We start from the raw sequence: 17758 nt of genomic DNA on the forward strand, positions 1-17758 counted from the left end.
CTTTCGCGATTTAACGCGTTATAACGCGAAACTTTTGCTGTTTAACCAGCCATTTCCTTGAGTGTCAACTTTCTATTGATTTTGTTATCAGGTTTATTCATTTCAAGGATAAGCAAACGGCTACTTTGATCTTGGACTATCACTAGATATATATTTAAGCTTTCTTGCTATTGAATCCATTTTAACCGTCACAATTTTTCTTCCTCAACACCGTTCAAGCAATTCAAAGTTGATTCGAGTTTTCCAAAAGTTCAAGATTATTAATTTCGGGGAAAATCACCCCTTTCCGGTGTTTTTTTTATACATTTTCTAGAGAATTTGAAATAATTTTATTTTAAAGAGATGAAGATCTCAGAAAATTGACAAAATGGATGAGGTAAATTTGTCAATTGTGTCCCACCGCATTTGTGAAAATTGGATATCAGTTTTCCATTCGTCTCCGTTGGATTCACTGTGGAAATACAATATCCTATTTTGAGGTTGCACCACGTTGTCATTCCATTGCTTACGAAAAAAACTGACAATTCAAAGTGTACAAACTCTGCTGTATACCCTCATAGTTCTTATTTTTATAAGTAGTCCACGAACTTCTCTATAATTCAATATATAAATATTGGAGAAAATTTAGAGACCCCTCCTCCTCAATAAATTTGTAACTAACAATATCCAATTATAATTGTTATTTAAACAATATTATATGACCCGTTAAGCTTATTAAATTATAAATTGTTCATTCACTTTTAAGTTATGTTTCTACAGTGTATAATTATTTGTCCAAAATAATTGATGTCTTAATTTACTAGTGGTAAAGTTACGCATTAATTCGCGAAAAATTCATTTTTTTACCTACGAAAATGAGCTCATCGAGCTTTCGTATGTACTTTTACTACTACAAGTAAAAAAAAATTCCCATAAATGTTGTCAATAGCCGTCTTCCCCGACAATGTCATCATCTTTTTACTCTCATTTTAGTTGGTTAAACAATTTGGTCTACTTGCATGTCGTTCAGTCATGTATTTTAGTTAGTAAGTATATAAAAGAACATTTCAGGAACTTATGGTTAGTGATATTTGGAAATCCATGTATACGAGGCAGCATAACCTTTTTGCGTGCACTAAATGGTTCAATATCCATTTTGTGTCAGTCTAGCTGACTTGAAACCATCTTATTTTTTTCCAAACCTACAAGCTCCCGATCTGCACTTCATTCCATGTTTAAGAATTGGGACTGTTTTTTTTTTTTATTATTTGATTCTTATATTCAAAATCTTATAGATTGAATTAATTTCATTCTTAAATTATTTTTATTCAACCAAAGTGTCTACGCATTTTTTTTTAATCTATTGCATTATAAATGTATCGAATTTGTACTAAGATGTCCATCGTAAAGATCATATGCTGAATTAAGTACGAATCTACACGATACAGATGCTAAAAACTATATTTCTTTGAAATTGTCTGCAATAGTATATTAGTATATTACCTTAAATGTAAGATCAGTCCAGTTTCATGTAATTCTGTAAAATTCTGTAAAAAAATATCTTTTTTAGTTAAAATTGATTAGACATTTTGAAAGAATTATAAAAGCATTGTAGGTGTACAACTAGGAATTAAAGTAAGTGGATGTGTTACAATATGTAAGCAGGGGGTCTTGATGAAAAGCCCTGCATGGTGAGCACCCCGAGGACAAAGCCCTCCTCCCCCCCCCCCCCGTAAGCTTCTTGTATCTAGAGATTTTGTAGGTAGAAAATTTAGGTGTACCCAGTAGACCGTGAACACAAAATGTACGAATTTGTTGAATCAAATTTGTCAGTTTCCAATTATCACTCTCTTGTTAAAGAGCATTTTAGTTAGTCGATGGTTTTTGCTTGTACTAAGTAATTCAAAGGTCCAAGGATTTTTTGGTACAAGAAAAAATAAGTTAATTGAACATTAAATCATCCATGATTAATGGGAACAATACTACAGATTTTTCGGACTCGGCTCCAATTATCCAAGGTTTTTGTTGCAAGTCCCTAAAAAGATGCACATTTTCTAAACAACTGTTAATTTACTTTTAAACTGCATCTGCAACCTAATATGATACGAGCTGTCTATCATCCACAGCGCTCTTTATGGGTACTGACTTTTATATATGGTAACTTTCAAATAATGATTGACATGGCTGTTATTCATTTAAAGTGTGCTTTGTAGCTTCTAAGGAACATCACTTCATTTACGAATTAAGATGGCTGGCGCTCAGGATGTTTTGCGATGCACGTTTTGCAAAAGTAATGTTGACTTCCGATGTAAATCGTGCATGATCGATCTCTGCAGTAGTTGTGTTGGAATTCATATGAAAACAGACAGAAAGAAAAGACACAATGTGCAGCCTATCGAAGATGTAATCAATGAAGTTGTTCCCCCAGGATGTGCCGACCACACTGATCAGATATGTGAAAGTTATTGCCTAGATTGCAGCGTAGCTTTGTGCCCTTATTGCATGCTTAAGCATGAAGACCACAAAGTGGAAGACATCTATGATGTTATTGACAGTATCACTGAAGTAATAAAAAAAGACACAATTAATCGCGAACAAGAAATTTCGGTGTATGATTCAATAGACAAGAAAATGTATCTCATATTAAAGAACTACAAGAAGTTGGTGAAGTTTTAAAGAAGGAAATAAAAGATATTGGAGAAGATTTGCATAAAGATGTCGACGCTTTGGTCGACGAATATCAGACAGAAGTCGATAAAATCACAGAAAAAAGTGCTGAAATACTGAAAACGTACCGAAAAGATGTAGTGCAGTCAAAAAAGAAACTTATAGAAAAAGTAGTTAAAAACAGGGAGCGTTTGAAAAGCAGGGCTGCTTTGCAATTCCTTTCTTTTGAAACTGATACTAGTGGGGATGAAATTCCACCAGTTTTAAAACTTACCCCACCATCTCTTGTGTCATTTCGAAGACACAGGGGCCAGATGAAGGAAATATTTGGACAACTAGTGGACTGTGTACCTCACGGTGAATCAGGTAAACTAAAGTCACTGAATACAAAACTCCTAGTTCCTTTTATTCATCGTTTAGGAGTACTATTTATTTGCTTTCGTTCTGTAATATTTACAAATTTTCACTGAATATTTTCTCAGTGGACGGCAACCATGCTTGATATTCTGGTCAATTCAGCAGTAAGGGAAATTTTTTCTTGCCATCACCCATAGCTTTTGCAACACGAGTCTCGATTTAAAGGTCTCACTCATCTGAAAACCCGGTCTTCACGTTTCTCTCTCAACGTCCAGTTAACATTTGTAGTGGTGAAGAGAGGGTCTTTAAACAGAGTTTACTTTTGTGAACTTGTATTATTCGAAGATGACTAATTCTTATCGAAAAGAACATACATGCAGTAAAAAACCCTTCAAAGTATGTATTTACAATGCTCCGTATGATGGGTCATTTGATTTACTCTAATTTTTGACGTCCATATTCTCTAAAATAAGTAATAACGTTAATTATGAGAATTAATAAAAAATAACAACAACAAATTACCCTAAAGATATGTTGAGCGAGGTATGACTCCTTTTCACAGGGCAAAGGGATGTCAACGACAAAAAATCACAAACATGCATGAGTATGGGAAACAGATTTATCTCTAGTTGAATGGGTCTGAGGTTGATTTAACAGGTTATCCGATTGAGTATGAAGCTTTAAGCTTTAAGAGTTAGACGAACTGAAAAGACAGAAGCAGGACGTCATAAACCTACATGAACACCGCTGTTCAACAATTCAATCAGTTAGATTTTGATCGGGATTGTGAAATTGTCTACTTCAAGAACGAACTCCGATTTTTTTGGGATGTGTAATTGGTTAATAAAATTAAAGTCAACACAATTCCGAATTTGTGCTTAAATGGATTTTATTAATGGAACAAATCTACAAACACTAGGAGCTACGCTATGACGCTGTCAATGGTGAGTGCACCGACAGCTGATTTGTTGGATTCGTTTTCATAAGAGAAAAATAAAGTTATTTATTATTAAATATTTTAGCGAAATTTTAAGGCATTTTTCAGAAAATGTTGACAATGATGTATATCAGTTATCTTTATAGTCCTATTGAAACAAAAGATATGGGAAATATTGACTTTTTTCTGGGACAACCCTCGTAAAAATAATATCAGTATCATAACTATTAAAAACATATTAGAAAATAGAATGAACCTTTGCTTACTAAAAGAAGATCTCAGTTTTGTGTGTGGTAGAAGGAAAAATACACCCATAAGTAAATTTTATCTTTCATCAAAATACTTTTTTGTCATTGACAAAAAATAGAACATATAAAAATTCTGTTCGGTACTTGTAACATCAAACTATTTATAAGATTTAGGAGATAATGTTTCCATCAAATGTTAGATTTAATCGAACTGACTGCTCAGAGCTCTCAATAAGGACACTCTGACAGAAAAAGAAAGATAATCATTCGTATTTCATGTTTGGAATGTTATCTATTTTTAAGGGTGTCTTACAAGCTGATCGATGAACATTAATTCCCATTCAAACAATCAGTTAAAGTAATTTATTGTTGAAATTAAAACAGGAAGGTCCTACTTTAGAGAATAAATACTAAACCAACTTTAATTTTCACAGTGAGTCAAAGTCACAAGAAAGAAGATATATTAACATGTTTCACAAAAAACAAAAAAAATTATTGTATGTCGAATATGAAGATAGCACACTCAACTTCTCTGTACAACAAGAAAAGAACTGTAAAATGCTGGAATTAAAACATTAATTGTATCTATTGCATGCATGTAATTTTTATCTTCAATGAACAATATCAAGGTCATACGTCCTTTATTTTTCGCATGAAACGCAAAAACCATTGATTGTGAGCAAGCAATTGTGTAGAGTTAAATCAAATTATTTTTATTGAGAATCATATCACAATTCTCGGATATCAGACTTCTAGCTCTAAATAATTGAATTGATGGCATTTGGTAAATGCCTCAACTTTTCAGCACATGCGTACAACAAAGAGGATGAAGTGAGGCAATATTTTTGTTTGGGTTTTGCTTTATAATTTTTTTTTTCATTTTATTATTTTCCAAAACAGAATATGATATATTTTTAATTTCTAAAATCTGTAACTTTCTTAAACTAATACATGAACAAAAGTTGCTTGCGTCATGCAAACATTTTTACTTTTGTGGATTTACACCCTCTACCGTCACGAAGTTTCTTTAAAGAAAGTTCTCTTAATTATTTACCGATAATTTAGTAATATTTTGTACCAATCTCATGAACTGAGGAATATGAATATAGGTACTTAATACAAAGTATGCTTTCTCTGTAGGTGAATCTTTGGTTGTGCAGTGTGCATATGACTTTGACGAGAAGGATGAGCAAGTTCACAACAACCTTTATTTTAAAGAAAAGGACAGGATACTTCTACATCAGTCCAAGTAAGTGTTTTAATGTTTAACCAGTTGCTTTTGACTGAAATTTGATCTTTCTGCTTCTTTAACTTTTTTACTGTCGATATGACCGGTCGGCAGGGGATGCTGACTCCCCAAGATTTCACTTCTAATGTTTAAAGGTTCGTGTTTGTGCTGAACCCGATCTGTATTGTTTGAATAGAACTTTGTTCTTTAATACTGTTCAATTTTCAATTTTAATTCAACTCGAGTTTATGAGTATTCCCTGCAATGAATGCTCACTCCCGCATGGCACCTGATTCCATCTCTGATGTTTCCGTGTTTGCTCTGCTCCCATTTCTATTTTGTAATGTTTAATGGACTTTTGATATTGAATACTGTTTGTTATTTCCATATTTTTATGAATACAGTTTCATTTCATTTCAGCTATAGCCATAGTATTCATGTCTAAAGATGTGATGAAAATGTATAAAATGCATACATAATTATTGTTTTTCTCGAATTTGTAAATTGCGTTCTTTGCTAAAAATACTAGATAATGCTCTGTTTATTGCCTTCTAGATTCTGGAACTCAGAAAAAAGATGGTTAATGGCTGTTCATCTCCAACACGGAAATGTTGGATACATTCCTCGAGATTACCTAGCTTCTGAATACTTTGACGATGTCCCCGAATTGCAGGAGTTAATATTCAGAATCAATTATCTCAATTTAGCATATATCATAAATATACTAGTATTTGCCCTTTTTTTAAGGAAAAAAAAACATATCTTTACATCATTAGGAGACGCCTTCTTTATATTTTCTGTAAAGAAATTGATGTTAACAAATGACGTAAATTTTACGCTTTTTATCCTCTTTCTCTCTCTGAGGGTGGGTTTATGTGTGTTAATGGGGGTATGAGTCTATGTTCGTAATTGTAAAAAAATCTTATATGTTTTACATTAAAAATATTATTGAAGGTGGTGGTTGCAAATAGGAAAGCAGAAAGGAACTGATCTGCTTTGTGTAGATGGCTTGGCAGATGGGACTTTTATGATAGTTGATCAAACAGGTATTATTTGTAAAACACATAAAGTCGACTTTTAAAGTGGAAATGTGTCAATTTTGGGACGGAGAGGGGGGGGGGGGGGTGAGTACCTGAAAGGAAATTGACAAGGAAAACGTTAAAAAGGGTAAACATAAAATCAAAGTAAACAAAAGCTTTGGGTTTGGGTTACATGTATGAAATGAAGGATAAAACTGGAGATCCCCGAGTATTCCACTCAAAGGCCTCTGTTTTTATCTTTTTTAATTTGTATCCCATTAAATTATATTTTTGAGGAAGAAATGTATAGTTTACAATAAAGAGAATCGACGTCTGGAAGAATGCAACTGACAACAAGTCTTTTAAAGTTAAGGATTGATAAATCACTAGTACAGAAAAAAAAAGAATTAAACGCGGGTTGCCTAAAATTGAGTTCGGTAAAAACTAGAGGTACTGTCAGCAATAAGCTCACTTATGATACCCCCGCCCCCTATATTAATATTATGGCAATAACCATGTTTTGCTATTGGAAACCCAAAATATTTGTCGAATCGAAAAGTAAAATAGGAAGTGCCTAATGGCAACATGTAATTATAAGAATTTTGTGAAAAGTTCATCAAATATCATTCAGTCGTATGAGAGGAGTTGCGGATAAGAACTGGGTACCAAAAAGCGTAACAGACGGATGGACATACTGATTACTATACACCCATCCTCTTTTCAAGCGGGTGTATTATATGTATCGGATATCCGTTTTCAAGAAAAAGTGCCTTAGGAGTGAAATTATTGAAAATTGTCAATCCATAAGAAAGTTATGATGAAAATATGAACTACTGATGTATGATATACTGTAGTTTCCTAATAAGAGCTAATTATCGCGTAATTTTGCAAGAAAAATTATTTGCAAAATAAAATTTCTCGATTTTTATGATGCTGTAACCAACGTAAAATCGCCTGACCAACAATGGATTCGCGAATTATTGTTCTCGCAATTTGACATTTAAGAGCCATTTTGCGATAAATTCTCTTGAAAAATTAAGAATCTACTGTATGTGAAGATAACGAACAGTATTTCAGCTCAAATGTCCAAAACAAAACGATATTAGAGCAAAGCAAAACATACCTGTAAAAATGAGAGGTTGGATCACGTTCCATGGAGAAAAATGCACCCCTGCCGACCAGTTACATCCGCCACGTACTCCTTGTCGGCATCGGGAAAAAACCGAAAATTTCATTGATAATTCCGTATGTATTTACATGTAGATATATTATATCTATTTTTATATAACGAGTATCAAAAAGGTCAGTCAGCATTTGACATGATGGTAAATTTTATTGGCAGGCCAGATCATCGTATCGAACATAGAACTTACAAAATGATGACTTTAAACAAACGAGACTTCTGATATTCGTTTCAGAAACGCGTTTGTTGAAAACCTCCTTGAATACGTAGAAAATATTCGTGAATCAATTAGCATCGATTAAACTTTGTTTCTTTTTTTTTTAGGAAAAGGTTATACATTACTGGTAAGATTTGGTCAGCCAACATTGTCAGAAAGCGAATATGTGGATTTTGAAGATGTGCCGAATGTTAAGGAGTACCCGATAACAATATCTGACAAGACCGTTTCTATTGTTGATGGTCAATTCTTCCCCAACCTGTCAGCATGCATGGCTTTCCACATCAGTATGTGTTAATCATGCAATTCTTATAAATAATAACTTACATTTCTTTTTATCTTTTAAGAACTGAAACACTTTTTTGTTTGTTGCATGTATTTTTCTTGCTGTGAATAGGAAAACTGTAAAAATTGGTACAGATTTTTGTTTTTTTTAAACTTTGAAATATATTGCAGGCTCTAATATAAATGGAAATCATTATAAATTTGAGTATACACAAATAACGTAGGAGATATTGATTCATTGTAGAATACCAAGGTTCTCTGTGTTGTCCATTGACCAAACCATACCCCCAAGAAAGACCAACACACTTGTTTTCTGGTCCTGAGATCGACAAAGCTTTGATTGTATCCCTTCGACCGATCCATAGAAGTAAAACGTCAGTTTTGGACACTTACTCGGGTAATTTAATCATCAGATGCAGGGGAACTTGTGCTGTAATACATGCAAGGGGTTTTGTTAATCATATTTGGATACTTTAAGACCCGAACAATTTTTTTTAAAATAAAAAAAAATGGTCAAAAATTGATTGATTGTACATTGTTTAACGTCCCTCTCGAAATTTTTTCACTCATATGGAAACATCACCACCTACCAGTGGAGAGCTGCAAATTTCGTCCTATGCTCGACACTCAGTGCCATTAAGCAGTGAGGCATCTACATGCCAAACCTTCTGTGACACGTGACTTCGGTTTATATGGTCTCATCCAAAGGACCGGTCTCCACTACCAATTGTGGGATTCAAACCCGCGATGTGAGGATCAACTCCTTACTTATCAAAATTTGAAGATAAAGCTTTTTGAAAAGCAATGGTACTCGTCTAATCCTTCGCAAAATAATTTTGTAAAGAACAAATCTTCATTTTAAGCACAAATATTCCATTGTTCAAAAAATGCTCAAGTTTCTGATAATCAAAACCTACTTCAATAATTATTATATACTAGTGTTTGAAGTTTCTGAAAATGAAGTCTTCGAACAACATTAAAGAATGCTCATGAATTCCAATTGCGCCGCGATATTTACAAATTTTTTATGTTTTCATCTTAAGAAAATTAATTCAAAAATTTCTAAATGTTAAGAAGACGTCAGTTTAACCTATAAATATATCAACGCCGTTATTTGTTCTTCTTTTTTATCCCTATGTTGATTTATTGTGTCTTTTTGAATTAAAAAAATATCAGAGTTTGACACTTCTCTATGTATAGTGTATTTCGGTATTTTTCAGTGAATACATGTTTATGATAAACCTATCACAATAATGTAACGATACTGATTGTACGATTGTATATATTGCTTAACGTTCCTCACGAGAATTTTTCACTCATATGGAGACGCCACCACTTGCCGATTGAGAGACACATATTTTGTCATTTGCTCGGCACTCAGGGTCATTGAGCAGAGAGAGATATTTTCCTACCAGCACCTACTGCGACACAGGACCTCGGTTTATATTGTCTCATCCGAAGGACCGGACCGGTCTCCACGTCCCACAGTGGGATTCGACCCCGCGACGTAAGGAACAACTCCTTACTCTAAAGTAGATACTCTTTCCCAATGCGCCATGCATGCGACAAAATATAATGATAAGCAAGAAGACTTTAATTTTTCTATCACCAACCATATTTATAAAGTAATATGCTTGTACATGTACAGTTAGTGTTAATGTCTTCCAATTGATCGATTTGTTAATCATTATCCAAGTCAAAAAATGTAAACAAGACATGTACAAAACAAGCTATTGCCTGACAAATTGATGAAATAAGAATCCCAAGATTCATGTTTAAATCAGATATTTCGGAAATATTTGCAAACTCATTGATACATGTACACTGACCTTTTTAACAAATACAATTAGTCTGTCGAATGCCAACTGTACTTTTTCACTCAAATTGTTTGGTAAGTGTTTACATACTGAATTGATTTTTTTTTTCGTTTCTCCAAACTCATATTCAGCACTGGGTAGTGTTCACTATATTTTCAACATGACATTCAATCAAAATATACCAATTTTTTTTAGGCGAGATAGCTCCCATCAGGCTGATTAAAAAGAATTATGTATTATAGTGAGACAAGAAATGGTTCATACATACATGTATCAGTTTGGAACACATGCCACGGGGGAATAAACAACACTCAGTCTATTTTCCCTTTTCTTCATTTATATTTTTTCATAATAAAGGACAAACAAGGACGGAGGAAAATATTACAGCATTCATATTAAAGAAACCCAAAGGACTCCAGTGGGGGATAGATGCCAATGATTTTATAGAAGGAGCAGAAATTCTGAAAAGCCTTTCTCATAAAAGGGTACTTAGTATACTTGGCGTTTCTACGATGTCATTGCCCGTTGTGATGATTGCAGAGAGCGCACAATGGAATTTAAAGAGTTGCTTGATCACTCACAGACAGTGTAAATGGAAATTAGAAAAACTCATTGATTTTGCAACACAGGTAAGTGTTTTCGAAATTAATGTAATGCATGGCATTTTTTTTTAGATTAAGTGCATTGGCAATTAAATTGAATTTGAGAATAAGATAACTAACTTCTGTAAAATTTTGTGATAAAGTTTATTTTCAGTTTAGTAAAAGAATTGAATTGTTGGATTAAGAAGGATTTTGTTTTAGATAGCGGAAGGAATGATTTATCTTGGAGAAGAAGGATTAGCACATGGTGACCTGAGAGCTGAAAATGTTATGGTAAAATGTGATTTTTCCATAAAAATTGCCGGTTTCTTCTATTCAAGAGACATTAGAAACCCGATGAATGAAACCAATAAGAGTAAGTGTTAAACAGCAATGCATAGCTAGCAAAAGTTTTGAACAAAACACTTCAAAATAAAATGTTTAGCTTCATACATTCTCATTTTTTAAGCTCAATCTCATATGGGAAATAAAGACAGCACTGAACTATATTTCACCTTAACGGAATGCTCTTATGATATCCTTTATTTAAAGCTCAACTGTATATATCAAGTCCACACACACACGCACACACATATATAAATATATATAAATATTTACATTCAGTGTAATTTTCTTTATGAATTCCATTACAAATCCATGACGTTCAAATCTCTATAAGCTATAACACACGCGAAACCTTGTCACCGCGCGTTAGGTACACAGTAGGAACTATATGCATTTTCAATACTTTATGAACACCAAAATGTACACTGATTAACACAATTTCATTCTTAAAAATTAACCCTGTTAAATTAACGTAAAAATGCAACAAATGTGCATTTAAAATTAATTTGTCACTTTTTTCCCCTTGCAATGTTCGTTTGGGTTATTTAACTTTACGACGTCACAAACGTTACACTGTACAAACAGCTCTAACGTCTATAAAGCTCACCAGTTTTGAAGGGCGCTAAATTCACATCAAAGAATACCGAAATAAACAATTATAAAGAGGAAAAATTAAAAAATGTAAATATAAGTATTGAATTCATGTTTTGGGATGTCTTCGGTGCTATAACACACCTGACCGTGCCGACAAATTATCATACCGCGCTAACGTGCGGTGTTCAATTTGTCGGCACGGCCAGGTGTGTTAAAGGACCGAAGACATCCCAAAATATATATTCAATGCTTAAATGTATCTAAATATGATATTGTAATTTTATAATATGTGGTCGATAAATTTTCCTTTCGAGTTGATCCAATCCCATTCCTAAATTGGGTAATATATTTTTCTTGCGGCCATGGGGAAAACCTGATTCCATGTTTATCTTGATATTTAAATGAGTATTTTATATCATCAAATAAAGTTATATGGCAAAATAATAATAAAGATTTGTGTGTTTTGTCAAATTTGGTAAGAACATTTAATTATTTAAGATTTTAAAGAATTTTTTATTTTACTTTTTAGATATTTTTTTTACTGGAATTTAAATTAAAAAAAAAAGGATAACGACGGGATTTATTTGAAGATTTACATGTATCATTGCAACAATAATGATAATGAAATAGATAACGACTATATAAATACTCATACATTTTAATGGAAAAAATTGTCTTTTCAGTCTAAATTCGCCGTCATTAGCTTTTTCCTTAACTTTACACGTGGCCTGCTTAATTTATTTTTACGCTAAAGCTTATATATGTTCAATCTTTTCAATACGACCTAGTTTCAATTTGATGAAAAAAAAAAAACAAAAAAAAAAACAAAAGAATAATAAGAGATTTAAGAAAATAAATATTTAATTTTCATGAAAATGTGGGACAATAACTCCTAAAGCTATGGAATAATGTCCAGATTAAAAAAAAAAATATTTATATTCAGGAAAAGTGAGGACTACAATGAAATAGATGGCTCCGGAAATACCTGACCATAAAGAACTCTCTGTAAAATCTGACGTCTGGGCGTATGGTGTTTTACTTTATGAAATAATCACTTTTGGTGATGAACCATATCCAAGTAAGATTTTTTTAGAGAGAGAGAGAGAGAGAGAGAGAGAGAGAGAGAGAGAGAGAGAGACTTTTTCAAAAATTCATATATTTTTCACGTACGCTATAATATTTGGTATAGGTATTCACCCAACTTTACTGAAGATTTTACTCAATCACGTGACGCCGTGATCCACTAAGCTTTTACGGATCATCACACATGTGTTTTTATTAATCCATATAACACCTCCCTGAGATTTATGGTGTTATATATATATATATATATATATATATATATATATATATATATATATATATATATATATATATATATACAAATAAAGTTAGCCTCGAGGGATTTCTTTAGTATATTTTGCTTCTACTGAAAGTGCTGCGTTATTTTAAGAGAAGTTAAAACTTAAACTGAAGATTAATTATTTGAAAGTTTTTCATTAATGAAATGTAATGAATGAGGTAAAGAGTTTCATCAGTTTCCATGATGATGTGACCATAAGGTATGCTTCATTTTTAAAAATAATGTTTTTGTTAAAGATGTATGCAATTTTTAATCCTGGTACATTCAATATAAATTTGCATTCTCAGTGATAAGTCAATTTTGCCCACTTAACAATACATAATTATTGGTAAGGGCTTTATTTTAAAGATTTTCTTTGTAAGGCTTAAAAAAAATTAGTTTGTTTCCTGTAACAGTCCCAAAAATCAAGGGACGGTAGGTCGGAAATTCTTTTTTTCTTTTTTTTTTTTTTTGCTTATGAATGGTGAATCATCCCGGGACTGAAAATACCAGGTGTTATATTCACGGTGCACTCCCAACATGGCATCCAAAATGGCTGCCTAACGGCAGAAAACGAACTTAAGAAACTTGTAGGGGGAAACTGTTGTTACAATAATGAATACGCTTTATATTTAAGGTAAATGTAAACTAGGCTGACATATTTTATGTCTCAATCTAAGCTACAAGCTATTTTTTAAATTTGATTCATGGAATCAGCTGATTGATCAAACGAAGTTTTGCCATTTGTCAGAAAAAAAATCCACCCGGGGATAATTTGAATGGGTCGGTCGGGTTACAGGAAACAAACAAATTTTTTTAGGCCTAATTGTAAGCCAGAAACGATGACCAAGTTAGTGGATATTTTCTCTTCGAATCTAGTTCGGACATCCTACTATTAAGATTCTGAAAAATAACAAACTATTACAAATTTGAAAAAGTCCTAATTTATTTCCACCATTATTTTTTTCAAATCATCATATTAGAAAAATGAAACAAATTATGTTTTAATCTACATTTCAGCTATAACTGGACGTAATGTCATTGGAAAAGTTCAAAAAGGTTACCGTATGAAGAAACCATCAAGTTCATACATTCAGTGCCCAGATCCTTACTACGACGTAATGACAAAATGTTGGCGCACAGATCCCATTACAAGACCAACGTTTGAATATTTATTTCAGTTTTTTGATGACTATTTCATTAGTTCGGAAGAAAGATATGACGAGCCAGAATACTGATTCAGAAGTAGCAATTCTATATACTTATAAGGAAATATATATATTTATAAGGAAAGTGATATCCTATCCGAATTTTTATTTTTGCACGAAATACAGAAATTCGAAAGATCTAGAAAACTAAGCAAATATTAATCAGTGTATTTTATCAAGCACTAGTTTTAATATGTATATAATGTTATTACATCTACAACATCAAATTGAAGGATCAATACTATACATGGAGTATTTTATATTCAGAGAGGAAACAATCAGAGAATTAATGAACCAGTAATTGTTTTTTTAAAATATGCATGTCATAATACAGTGGACCCTCATTTATCCGGACGCTTTGGTTCCCAGTCAATTTGTCCGGATATGTGAAGCATCTAGATATCTGAATCACCGGTTAAACAAGACAAAATAACATTTAAAAATTTCGTTCCGATGAAAAATCGTCCGGATACTGAATTAGATAAATTATTTTTGTAGAAATATGAGTCAGATGTTTAGATAATAATAATCATAAAGAAAAAAATATATTCATTACATCGTTACGCAAATCCATACTTAAACAAAAGTTTCAAGAATAAATATATTTAGCATAAATTATGAGTAGCCAAAGCTGTTTTTCATGAAACGTAATTATGGAGATAATGAATGGTTTTCAAGATCATAAGTTCGTAAAACTATACAAAATAAGAGCAGCGAAGACACGGTTTTAAGCTCTCAAATTGATTGATTTTGTTTTGATAAATTTAGATAATTAAAAATACATTAAATGTTATGGGGAGAGGGCCCAGCAGGCACACATGTACAACATTGAATAAACTTTGAATCAACGTTGTTTTTCTATGTTGATTCAACATTAATTTTATGTTAGATTTTGAAATTTTTTATCAACGTTGAAGTCTTAACATTGAATCAACATTGATAATCAACGTTGATTATATGTTGAAAAACAGTTGATTCAACATGTAATCAATTATTTATTTTGGAAAGGGGGAGGGGTGTCATACAGTAATAATATACTTAATTAAAATTTCAACCGTTTTATTGTACAGTTGCTAAGATGCCTTCATAATTTTTGAAGGGATAGCGACCCTCTGATAAGACGGATAAATCTCAAAGTACAAAATTGTAATACTACTCACAGTTTTCTTTATCAGTTTCCTGGCACCTTTGAGTAGTCAATTTGATGAGACTAAACATATGATGGAAACATTACTTTCTATTTCTTTTGCAAATTTCTTTGTAATTGTTTTATTATATTTAACAATAAAACATTTAAATCCAACATTAAATGCCTTATGAATTGAATAAGTTGTATCTTTTTAAGTACCATTTTAAAAATGGTTTAAAATTTCAAGTACTTAAAACAGTATTTTATTTAGAATGATTTTTTTTTCACATGAAGAAATATTTAGAAGAAAGATAACTCCTCATCACAGATATATTTTTTTCTTACAACCACATACAACATTGTGATTTTCTGACTTAGGAAACATCGCTTCATGATGTATGAGGTATAATAGTCAGTATTATTTTTATATGAACCTCAATTATTATATTTTAATGTTGTTGTAATAAATCATTACTCTTTCTTGTGTTCAATTTCTTCATTTCATGATCTGCACATAAAAATCATTTCTGAAAAAATAAGCAGCGCTTTATACTTCAAACTATTTTCCATGTGTCTCTAATGTTATTGTTGTTTATGAAAATCAATATTACAAATTTAAAACTTTCTAAGGTGAAATTTATAGCAGAGGGTCGGGACCCCTTAAATGAAAACATACGGTATATCTCCAAATTATGAAAAAAATTATATATTGTAAACAGTAAGTGTTTAATTTCCTATCAATAGTTAATTGTGTTACAATGATTTTCACCAAAATACATTTTATAAATTAATTATGTTACAAAACCCGAGCATTTACGAACGTTTTGTATTTTCAAATGTGGTCATGAAATAGTCCAAAACATGAAACCATTCCAGGGTACATGTAAGATGCAGATCTTATACGGTACAACTTTTGATGCACCAGATATGCATTTCGACAAATTATGTCTCTTCAATGATACTAGTACTCTGACATGCCGAAATGTTTTCTTTAAAAAATAATTTTTTTAATTAAATCTTCATGTTGAGTCCTGAGTGTTGTGTTATGCTGTCTTTTTGAATATTTTCCGGATGCCCTACAGCGTATCCTCTTAATTTGTACTTTGGCAAATTCGTACTGAATTCATATTTATCATTGAATGTGTAAAATTTCTATATCTACCATCCTTGTTAGTTATAATAGTTAGTAATGATATACGGTAGTGCGACTTTGTCAAGTCCGACCTCGTTATGGTCCGACAGTGTTATAGTCCGACACTATCATAGTCCAAATTATCTATCAGCAAAAAATCGGATTGGCCCGCTCAGCGAAGATCCGACGTTGTATCAATGTTGGCAATTAAGCTCAGTTTGAATTCAATGTTGATTCAAGGTTAAATGTTCAACGTTGAAAAGGCAGCGTTGAATCAATATTGTATCTAGATTTATCAATGTCTTAACCCAACTTCAACTAATATTCAACGTTTAAACAACGTTGTGTGCCCGCTGGGGGAATACCGTTTAGTATAAACTCCCGTATGAGTTGGTCCGCCTATAAGTCGGTTGTATTTTTTGCAGGTATTTTAGAGGAATTAGGCCTTTACCCGATTAGCAGTCGTTTGAACATTTTGCTAGAATTTGTTGACGATTTCAAATCAATGCCCATTGTGATTCAACCTCATTTCAATCACAATTTCAAATCAGAAAAAAATAAGGAACGTATTCTTAAGATATAAATAAAACTATCAAACTTTTTAAATACTTGCATTTTATGCATAATCCAAGAACACATAAATGCTTTGGTATAGAAAGACTGAATTTGTTTATCTATAATCGGTGGGATTGTTTATAAAATCCATTCTGTTTTCTGAAAAAAAAAACAAGTCGGAAACGGAGTTTTAGACCAAAATATACCGACTTATAGGTTTATACATTTTTTATTGTAATTGATTTCTTCAGGCAATCTAGATCTAAAGCAACAAATACCTGAAATTATCATAATTAAATGCTTTTCTAATAGATAAAAAAAATGGACCAAGTTAACGCACTTTGAAAAAAATTATTTTTTTAATTTTCAAAGTGCGTTAATATCGACCATATCAACGCACTGTGAAAACAATGTACACGTCTTAAAGTAGTCAATATTCATGCAAATTCTAGATACCTGGTATAACAAATAATAGTTTGAACCTGGTTTTATAACATTTCGTTGATGACCTCATTCAGGATTTGCAATTTACTGTAAATGCGACAAAATGGAGTCCAAATTGAAATTTTTTATTAAAATAAAATAATTTTCCAACAGAACATAGCGGGCTTTTCATAGGCATTTGATAAGTATTTCGAAGTATAATTTTTCTTACTCCTGATCAAGCTGATGGACTTTTTTCTACAATTATAAAATGGATTAGTTTTAAGAATTATGAATAAATATTCATGCATTGTACATATATTTTTGACTTATACATGTACATGTATATAATTTTCTAACGTTACTTTGGCAAAGGTTAACTCAATTGGCTGTTATTCAATGATATGCCCACTGAGCATTTCTTTTATAATACAATAGGGTGTGTTATTTTTATTTGTTAGGAAAGCTTATTTCATTTTAAAAAAATGCTTAGCCTTAAATTAAATTCATAA

The 17758-nt window shown here is 31.9% G+C and overlaps 2 protein-coding genes across 2 annotated transcripts; both read left to right on the forward strand.

Annotated features, from left to right (window-relative positions):
- The first annotated feature begins 2197 nt into the window (after positions 1-2197).
- On the forward strand, positions 2198-14947 carry LOC134273110 (tyrosine-protein kinase SPK-1-like). Its single transcript, XM_062755289.1, has 10 exons — positions 2198-3012; positions 5329-5437; positions 5972-6091; positions 6371-6462; positions 7943-8122; positions 8365-8517; positions 10295-10566; positions 10741-10894; positions 12401-12535; positions 13820-14947. The coding sequence occupies exons 1-9, from the start codon at positions 2961-2963 to the stop codon at positions 12424-12426; spliced, it is 1158 nt and encodes a 385-aa protein (XP_062611273.1). The 5' UTR covers positions 2198-2960; the 3' UTR covers positions 12427-12535; positions 13820-14947.
- Positions 2227-2655, forward strand: LOC134273111 (uncharacterized). Its single transcript, XM_062755290.1, has one exon. It carries the CDS (start codon positions 2227-2229, stop codon positions 2653-2655), a length of 429 nt encoding a protein of 142 aa, XP_062611274.1.
- Positions 14948-17758: the final 2811 nt, after the last annotated feature.

This window comes from Saccostrea cucullata, unplaced genomic scaffold, assembly GCF_032062105.1.
Source record: "Saccostrea cucullata isolate Sc308-1 unplaced genomic scaffold, CSIRO_AGI_Scuc_v1 ctg7963, whole genome shotgun sequence".
Lineage (NCBI taxonomy): Eukaryota > Metazoa > Mollusca > Bivalvia > Ostreida > Ostreidae > Saccostrea > Saccostrea cuccullata.